This window comes from Pseudopodoces humilis, chromosome 23 (assembly GCF_049639895.1).
Source record: "Pseudopodoces humilis isolate 2021_Gansu_Grassland_sample_001 chromosome 23, ASM4963989v1, whole genome shotgun sequence".
Lineage (NCBI taxonomy): Eukaryota > Metazoa > Chordata > Aves > Passeriformes > Paridae > Pseudopodoces > Pseudopodoces humilis.
This window is the reverse complement of record NC_142222.1, coordinates 475479-485097: the sequence shown is the minus strand read 5'-3', so window position 1 is coordinate 485097 and position 9619 is coordinate 475479. Positions and strand designations below refer to the sequence as shown.

General features: G+C 48.7%; 1 protein-coding gene across 2 annotated transcripts in view; it reads right to left on the bottom strand.

Moving 5' to 3' along the window:
- Nucleotides 1-117: 117 nt before the first annotated feature.
- The window catches only part of CLUH (CLUH binding protein of NUMT mRNA), a 32514-nt gene continuing 23012 nt past the window's right edge, over nucleotides 118-9619 (bottom strand). For both annotated transcript variants that reach the window (XM_014255017.2, XM_005525647.3), the window contains exons 16-26: nucleotides 9272-9516; nucleotides 8408-8492; nucleotides 7785-7938; nucleotides 7309-7448; nucleotides 7118-7198; nucleotides 6409-6534; nucleotides 5840-5961; nucleotides 4523-4616; nucleotides 3624-3758; nucleotides 2593-2666; nucleotides 118-2035 (exon numbers count right to left, since the gene is read on the bottom strand). In XM_014255017.2, the coding sequence (XP_014110492.2) occupies nucleotides 1867-2035; nucleotides 2593-2666; nucleotides 3624-3758; nucleotides 4523-4616; nucleotides 5840-5961; nucleotides 6409-6534; nucleotides 7118-7198; nucleotides 7309-7448; nucleotides 7785-7938; nucleotides 8408-8492; nucleotides 9272-9516 (1425 nt within the window). In that variant the 3' untranslated portion in view covers nucleotides 118-1866. The remainder of the gene's footprint in view (nucleotides 2036-2592; nucleotides 2667-3623; nucleotides 3759-4522; nucleotides 4617-5839; nucleotides 5962-6408; nucleotides 6535-7117; nucleotides 7199-7308; nucleotides 7449-7784; nucleotides 7939-8407; nucleotides 8493-9271; nucleotides 9517-9619) is intronic.

The following is a 9619-nucleotide window of genomic DNA, read 5'->3' as shown; positions in this document are numbered from 1 at the left end:
GCCTCCAGGTCAGCTGATGCTGTTGTCTCACCCCTGCTCCTACTCACAGGAGTGGTGGCTCCAGTGCTGGTAACCAACACCTGCACCCAACAGTAAAGAAATCAAAAAAGTACCTGCAAGAGTTTAAAAAGCTTTTAATGGACTGTAAGACACTAGTAAAAGAAAAATCTTGTAGGAAAGATGCACTGTAGTAATTTATTGATTGCTTTCCAGGAAATGCAGAATTTTTCTAATAGGAGCAAGTTCGTTTGCAGTGAAGACTGTTTTGTTGCCTCCAACACCTCAGAGGCTGCTCCCTCCTTCCCCCCCACCCTGCCCCGAGTTACAAATACCTGTAGGGTCAGACAGGAAACCGAGGGTACAGAGCACAGGGACAGCACTTGGCTCCAAGGGTCAGTAAAAGAAGCAGCGTGGATTAGCACGGGCACAGTTCAGGACAGACAACGCGAGGGAGGGAGAAGCTGGGTGCCAGCAGCGCGGGGCTGTGGCCAGCCCACCGTTCTTCTACAGCTTGATCTGCTTGGAAAACAGGACATTCAACTCTGTCGGCATCCCAGGGCCTGCAGCAGCCACATCTTACCTGCTTGAGGACAGTGACAACCCCACAGGATGTGTGTGGGAGGGGACAGGAGGATTTCTTAGTAACACTTGCCATTCAGTACCGTCCATTGCCAGCAATGGCAGCTCCCAGCGCCAGGCCCAAAACCAGCATGCAAAAACACCAGAGACAAAGGTATTTGCCAGAGGTTTCAGTGCTGGAGGAACTTAAGTTTTTATTTAAACCCCTTCCCCAAAACCTGGTACTTTCTGGTTGTGATTCTTTCAGGTTCAGGGCCCTCAGCTCTGTGTCAACAGCTGCTGTTGCACATGACACCAGATCTCCACTTCTAAATTCTCCTCCCCTTTCTCCCGCCCTTAAATAGGGCTGAGATTCCCTCCTCATGCCCCTTAGCTCAGCCCTCATTTAAGAGCATTCCCAGCTCTCCGAGGCACTGGGGTTTCCACTGCAGTGGGAGTTTGTGCGCTTTTTTAAAGATCAAGCTCTCACTCTTTGGATACAGTATCCCAAGTTACTCAGCTGCAAGCAGAGCAGAGGTGGAACAGTGAATATCATATATATATATCTATATATATATATATATCTATATATATCTATCTATCTATATCTTTACCTTGAAAATTAGAATGTGAATGTTACAAAACCCCACTGAATTGCCAAACTGCCAACCAAACATAGAAAAAAATGGTTAAAGGAATCCCATGGCTATATCCTGATGTAGAAAATGCTGTACATCCCCCACTTCCACATGTCACAAGCTTCAGTCATCTCAGCGACACAAATATGGCTGTTCTTTGCACAATCTTGAATAGTGACCGGGGGGAAATCAATCTTTTGGCTTGGAATCCACGTTTTACAAGAACGTGGAGCAGTGATGGGGCTGGTTCTTTACTGGTTTAGCAAAGCAGTGTCCTTAGTCAACATAAAAATGACCTGAGAAATGTTACATTCCTCCAGACAGTTCATTTGGAATTCATATGTACAAAGTAGAAATAACTGCTGCGCACACACACGACACAGACACACACACACGGCAGGAGGGCCCCGCGCGCCAGGACGGGTCTGTGCTGCCTCCGGCCACTTCCCCTCGCGTGGCAGACACAAGCTTGGGCAGACAGATTACATTGCTCAGATTAGTTCTTTGCATTGTGTATTAATTGTACCAGTGCAATAACATTGTCAAAAAGGAGGAGCTGCTCCAAGGGCAGCTAAGGCCCTGGGCCAGATTCAGAAAAGGGTGGTTTAAACTTTTTTGTTTTTGTTTTTGTTTTTTGTTTTTTTTGTTTTTTTTTTTAGCGAGGTACACATTAAGCAGAGCTCTGTGTTAAGGGGATGGCAGTGGAAGGCATGCTTGGCTCAGCCTCTTTCTCCTCCACAGCTTTGTCCTCTGTTTCCAGCTGTTCCCCACTTTTCATGCTTTCCTGGAGCTGCTGGCGTCGCTGCACCTCGGCTTTAAGGTTCTCCAAGTCTTTTTGGCTGAAGGGGAAAGTAGCAAGGGGAGTAGACATTAGACTGGCCATGGGAATGGTGAAGCACCACAACAAGGTCATGTTCAACAGGGGGAACACTCCTTGTACCTCCCTCCCTCACAACTCAGCCATGGCTGAGCAGGGCTAGGGCCCACTTTGCTGGCTGGGTTTGAACAAAGAGGCACCAGGATCTGCTCCCTCAGTGGGGCTAGGGCAGAGCAGAATGTTCATCTTGCTGATGGCCAGGCAGCCTCCAGCTGCTGATGCTGCATTTTTACCACCAGTGATTATTTACAGCCTTAGAAGAACAGTCCTGGCTCAAGTCATGTATTTCCACCGTCATCCTAATCAAATTTTCAACTAGCAGTAATAAAAGACAATTCATAATAATTAAAAAAACAATCTAAGAGTCCTGCTGTTTACAGTGATCTTTATGCTAATCAAGGCCTTAACTGGGATCTTGGCTAAAACAAACAAATCCTGGGGAGCTGTTTTCTGCTCTCTTGCAAATGAAGATAATACACACTTGATTTTTAAGGGCATAACCCAGAAGAATCACTGTACCTTAGTGGAATGAAGAGAATTCCATTGATAATATTCAGCTGCTCCAGGACACTGGCCATACTGGGAGCTGTGAACTACATTGCAAGAGAAAAGTTTTAGGAGTCAGAACCTACTCTGTACTGCTAAGCACATCCCATTACCAAAAATTGAGAAAATGGCATCATTTACATTATCTACCTCTGTATATCCATAAGCTGGAAAGCACCATCTAGAGATTCCCATCAGTCCCTGTGGGACATGGTGCCAGTTCCAAAATGTGTTGGGTTGTCTACCCTCCTTCAAGTCTTTTAACAAGGGTAAACCCTTTAGTGCTATTTTTATGGGTTTGAGCCTCTTCACTGCCCACAATTCTCTGACTTTTATTTGATTCAAGGTCCTTGTGCTTTGCCATGAACTTCTCAGGTCCGCTGCCAGTTCTCCACAGGGAGAGGAAAACCCACACACAGAGCACTGTCACACTCTGTCCTCTCTGCAGCTGGAACGCTCTTTCCCAATCTGCTGGGGTACAGTCTGGCAGGGAGAGCACCAATGGCTCAGGCCAGGTACTCTGCCAGGCACCCGGAGGCAGGCAGGAGCAGCTGGGTTTGGCCCAGGAGGGCCATTCGTTGCTGCTCCATGTAAGGTAAGACAGCCCCTCTGCGCTCCCTGCCCAGCCGCCCCAACCATATCCCTGGAAGGAGAACAAAGCATCTCACAAAAGATGACAGCATTTTTGAGGATGAGGAAACAAGTATTTCTGGGTTGAGCAACCTGCTGCCTGGCAGTGAGTCAGCAGCAGGGCAGGGTTGTGTGCAGATGTGCCAGGCTGTCACCCCAGGAGCTGTCCCTGTACCCTGCTGCTTCCCCAGGCATCCTGCAACGCTGTGCTCCATCCACACAGTTGACACCACACTGTGTCTGAGCCACTGCCCCAGCAAGGGCTTCTGCCTGGGAAGGGACAACCGCTACCCCCTCCTGACAGCCCATGCCCCTCAGGAGCAGCTGGACACAACTTGCTGCTGGCACAGCACGATCCCAGCGCTGCGGGTCACCTTCAGTGGCATGATGTTGGCATTGGAGCCATTCTTGTAGATCTCATTCATTGTGCGCTGCAGAGCAACCGCTTGCTGCGTCAAGTATTTCAAGTACTCGGAGCTCTCTTTGGTCTTTTCATGGTGTTCACCGAGCTGATGGGAAATGGGAAAAAAAAAAGGGTTCAACATCACAAGTGAGAACAAGGCCCAACCCAGGGAACACACCTGGGTGCTGCCAGCTCAGTGTCCCTACAGGAACTCAGCAAAATGGATGTTGACTGCCTTGGCATACAAAAACCAGTAAAACAGTTCCTCTGGGAGCCTTCTTATCAACATTTCACATTTTCATCAAGTGGGAACATATTTGCTGGTTGAGCAGCATTCCCTGCACTGGACTCTTCTTACAGGAGCAGCATCCTAGCATCCCCCCACCTGGACCAGTATTCCAGCATTCCCCACACTGGGCTGTGCCCTCAGCTGAGTCACTGCGTGCAGACGTGCTCAGACAGCCCCAGGCTGGGGCAGGAGTTTCACTGAGCAGCAGCCAGGCTGAGAGCTCACTACCAAACCAGTCTGGAGCTGTTATTTGAAGACAAAAGATGGGAAAAAGAAACCAGTTTTTTTCAAGCCCCACCAGAACATGGGACCATGCCACAACAGAAGTGCTTGTCCAGCCATGGGAAGAGCACGGACACATTCGCAGGAAGCTGAGCAAAGACTCCTGGCATAGTAGTGGGCATTACTGCACAAGGCAGGCAATTCTGCACTGGCCCTACAAGGACTCCCTGGCATCTGCTCAGAACCGTGTGTAGGAAAGGCCTTCTCAAAGCCCAGGCTGGGCACTGGTTCGCAGTGGAACTGCTCAGTTCTGGCCCTGCAGTGACAGCTCATGAGTGCACCGTGGGACCACTCATCACCTGATTCTTGTAGATGGTGTAGCCTTCCTTCTCATGCTGCAGAGCCGACCGGAATTCTGCTTTGCTCTCGTACACTCGGGCAACCAAGTGGTGGCTGAGAGAAGGAAAAGGGTTGTCACTTCTCTGAAGAAGAAACATTTCTGTGTTGCAGTGAGTGTGACTGTGCCATCACACTGTCTGGGCTGAAAGTCTTAACACAAGCATGAAAGGAGACTGAATGCAGCACCGTGGGAGTTACTTATTCCCACCCAGCTGAGGATTCAAATACTACACTCATTAAGGCTGGATTTCAGTTGGAATGCTGAGAAGTGACCTACAGGGGTAAAGACTGAGCTGGGCATCTTTTGTCCTGCATCCAGGAAAGCTGAAGGCCACAGCAGTCAACCAAAGGGAGAGGCGCATCCATGGGAATACCCTGGGTTTGGATTTACTAACTGGAGAGGAAGGCTGCAGCCCTAAGCCCTCAGGCCTGAGTCCCCTGGGCTCTCGCCAGCTGGGAGAGCTGACTTGCCTTGGACTGTTGGCCTTGCTGCTTCTGGAATGAAAAAGAAATTGCTGGGTTTGGCAGTGTTTCTCTGTGGGAGGGCACGGGTGTCTCCAGGCATCCCAGTGCCATTGAGGGACAGCTGAAGACTCTCTGGGGCATGAACATTCATCAGCCACTGGAGAACAAGGCAGGCTTTGCAGATGTTTAATCAGCTTGATTTGCAGCCTGATGGAGAACAGATGGCTACGATGTGGCAGCAAGAACTGGGAGTGGGCCATGCCTGGCTAACACAGCCAGTTCTGCACTGAAGTCAGAGGGCATCCAGCACTGCAGCAGTGGGCACTGGGAGGAGATCCTACAGGTGTCACCAGTCCCAGCTCCCTTGGGAACACACAGAAGCCACTCAGGCTTTTTATTCAAATACAGGACTTTATGGCAAAGGACAAAAGCACATTAAATAATTCTCAAAGATCCCTCCCTGAGGGCTGGAAGGATTGAACATGAGCATTTAATGCACTGTCCCTGCCTCCCAGTGCAATTCCCTTACAGGCTCTCCAACCTTTACTCCCCACATACATTTTTCTACCAAGAGTCCACAGGTCATCTTGATAGATTTTTTGACCAAAGCAGCATCACAGCAGATCCCACAATTAACATTCAGAACAGCTCTCCATCCTTTGAAATAAAAAACTTGGGTACTGCCCCATGACCTTGGCTCTGGGACAAGACTGAATATCCAGTTCTCAAGCCCAGCCGCTCCCATGCAAGTACTGGGTGACTGTGCTCGCTCTGACAGCAGTGACCCAGCCCAGCACCCCACCCTGCCTCACCTCAGAGCAACCTTCAGAGACTTGGAGCCGTGATACTTGGAGCTGATGGCCAATGCGTTCTCCAGGAACCGGAGGGACAGGTCATACTCCATGACCCCATGGAGCACCAGGCCAATGTTGTTCTGTACAGAGAAGCCAAGCAGGCATTAGGAAAGACACTAATGTTGACACTACAGTTCCTGCTCTGTGAGCAGTGGGACCCCACAGGTGTGTCACTGCCAGAAGGGCTGCAGGCCCTGGCCACGTCCCTGCAGCAGTAACACGTGACAGGGACGTCAATAAACTCTTTTACGTTCTTGTTCCACTGGCATAAACTGGAGCTTTCCTAAGGATTAGGAAAGTGCTCAAACCCCACCTGCAGAATCCCAGTGCACAGCTCAGCACAGAGGCTGACCCTCCCAAGTGAAAGGGTTAAACTTGTTTTTTCCTTCATCTGATGGTACCAATCAGTAATAACCCAGGGAGGAAAAGCACTGCCTAAACATTTGTTTTTAATGGCCATCATGTGGGCATCTTAAAGGCCAAGAGGTTTCTCAGAGATTAGAACCTGAAGACTCTTAATTACTTACATCTAAGAGTGCCATTTCTGGGTGATCCTCCCCAAATACCAACAGCATGAGGTAGCGTGCACGGTACAGCAGGTTCAGTGCTGTCGAGAGTTGGCTGTTTGCAAAGCAGTACAGAGCCAGGTGCATCTAGGACAAGAGAAGGGACCCAGCATGAATGTAAAGGAAACTAATCTCTCCTTTCCACTCTTTTCTTCAGCTGCACATGAATAAAAAGTCTTCCTCACTGATTAAAGAAGGCTTCAGCCACTTTGAAAAGTCCAGTCTGCTGGCTGATGCATAGCCCCACTGAGGTGTCCCTGAGGAAGCTGTGTGTTTTATTTCAGTTTCTCTTAACACCCCTTGTGAAAAATTTCCAACCTGACTCGCATATGTATGTCATATTCTGACTGTGTTTTGGGGGGGATTCTATCCTCTTTTTGTTTTTGACATAAGCCCAGGGCCAAAACCAGGAGAATTAATATATCTAAATAAAGATGCAGCAGACAAACACTAGAAACCTAGGTTAAGCAGGACAAATAATGAACATGCAGGACACACTCAGCTTTTCACTTTGCAGGATCATAAGAGATGATGAAATGGAGAATTCTGGAAAGAAAGCTGCAGAAGAGAGGAAAATGCAACTGTTTTCCAGCTGCAGACATGAACTAAGGCTCCCAGACTGCAGCCAGACCCCTGAGGTGCTGCTGCTCCCCCAGCTCTCCATACTCACATATTCTTGGATGGTGTTGGGGTGTTCAATGCCCAGGACCCTCTCGCTCATTAGCACCGCTTTCTGCTGATTGCTTAAGGCCTGAAGAGAGCAGAACACAACCCCGGGCAAGTCACACCACGCTGTGAGCTTGAGCAAGCATGGCAAAGGAATGAGAGCACTGAGGAGATCCCCACAGAGCCCCTGCTTACCTCTGAGTAATCTCCCATGATATAGTTGAGCCGAGCTAGCAGCCTCAGGCAGGCACAGATTTCTACATGCATAGCACCATACACATTGTTGAACAGGTTTAAGGCTTCATTGATGAGCTCACAGCCCTCCTTCAAGAAACCTGAAAAGAAGGTATACACACACACATATACACACATACATATATATATATATATAAAAAAAAAATAACTCCTAACACTGCTGGAGACAGGAAGTGAGACCAGCAGTGGGATACACAGACACTTGTCACTGCACTGGGGGAAGGGTACCACTGCCCTGACCCATTCTTGCTCATTGCTGGTGGCTTTACAGCAGGCGTGTTCCAGATAGTCTAGGAGACCAGGATTCTCTACCAAATCGGGGTTGGCAGGGGTGTCCTGGTGGCCATGCCCCACACACCTTACTCCTCCCATTATCAGTGATCATCCTGAGAGGCAGAGGCACATGGGGGCTGTACCTTGCTGAACTTTTGCTTGCCCACTCTGGAAGAAGTGGAAAGCATCGGAGGCTTTGGGGTTCACATGCTTCACTACAGGGAAGATGTTAAGAATATCCTCTTCTGTGAAAGTGGGCTTGTGCCTGTTGTCAAAGTTGTATTCCTTCAGCAGGATCTGGAGGGACCAAAAAGAGCGGAAGGCACAGTTACCACTTCCATAGGCACTTGGCAAGAAAAAGTGCAAAATTCTAAATGTGGATTCACAGTCAAAACATCTCCTGTACCACAGCCTGGGTCAGAACTCCCCAAGGTGGCCAGATGTAGGTGTGCACCACCACCTGTGCATGGCAAAATGGCACTGTGGTGACAACACTGAACCCGTGACAGGAGAGCTCATGCAGTTACACTCCCACAGCCCACAGAGGAGCAGGAAGGCACTGTACTGAGGCCAGCTGTTCTTCCAAGTTTACCCTATGAGGGAACTGGATTAGAAATCTCATTCTCAGAGCTGGGACCTGTATTCCAACATGAACACCACAAAGACCTTTTGGGGCTCATGCTGTGCCTCCAAAACACATTGCACTTGCTCTTCATGCTCCTCAGTACAGAACATAATGGCAAGGGACAGAGGATGTGGATCTTACCTGGACTCCAGTTTTGAGGGAGATTTCACGGAGCAGGGTGATTTTCTGTAGATTATACACTTCAGCTGCCTGGTCAGCATTCTCACTGCAGAAAGCACACACAAGCTTCAGCTCTCAGGGGAGTTTCTGCTCAAGGACATCGCTCCACTGTGGGAACCTGAGGCACAGGTCCCTGTACAGCCAGGTGCTAACTCAAACCAAAGACTAACTGCAGAGTTTGCCCAAGGTCTGTGAAAGCCTACAGAGCACAGCACAGTGCTTTTAGAGAAATCCTACATGTGTTCCCAAAGCTCACTGCAGTTTGAGCTGAGTACCTTCAGATCTTGGTGAGGAGCGAAGCAGTCCCTGACATGAGGGCATGATCACTGTCTAACTACCAAAAGTTGGTTTATCCAACTAGCCATGGCTTTTCTTTTGGGCCATTTCATTGGTGCTTCCAGTTTAGCACTCACAACATGCCCCTTCCTTATTCCCCCATCTCTGCTCACATACAGGAGCAGCTGTCCTTTTTTTGGAACAGAAGCTCCCTTCAGCCTAAGTAATTGTTGATAGACAAGTATCTTCTGACTATACTATTTCTGCTTCTCACCTTCTGATCCCCTCTGTACCCTTAGGAAAAGCTTCCCTTCCTCCCCTGCTTTTCATGGCTGCCTTTGCATCATAGGTTTCATCTAATTCAAAATTTCACTTCCCCCTTCCTACTCTTTGCCCAATTTCTTTCCATTAAAGATCTGTGTAAGTCCCGCAAGGGTACAAATTTTATTCAAAAAGAAAACAAATCAGAAAGGGAGGTCCTGTTAAAGAGCAAGAGCTACAGAAGTTTGGTGAATCCAGGGACAAGCCAGGGTCACTTGCTCCACTTACCATTCAAGACTGAAATCAAAATAGTTCTTTGCTTCTGAACAAATATTCTTCCATAGCTCCTGAGGGGTCATGCTGGCCCACGCAGTGTTATCAGCATTTCCAAGGTTCCTGTTTTTCCTTTTCTTATTCTTCTTCTTGGAGACCAGCTCATCAGCTGGAAGATGGGCAATGGGATTTGGGAAGGAGCTCAGAAAACAATTGAGGAAGTGGCTGATGGCGGCGGATAAACCTGACAGCTCCACACCCTACAGTGAGACACCAGAGTCAGTCCACAAGAGGGACAGGAAGCCAGTGTTTACAAGTGGCACAAGGACAGACAGAGTGATGTCAATGTAGGATTAAGTATAT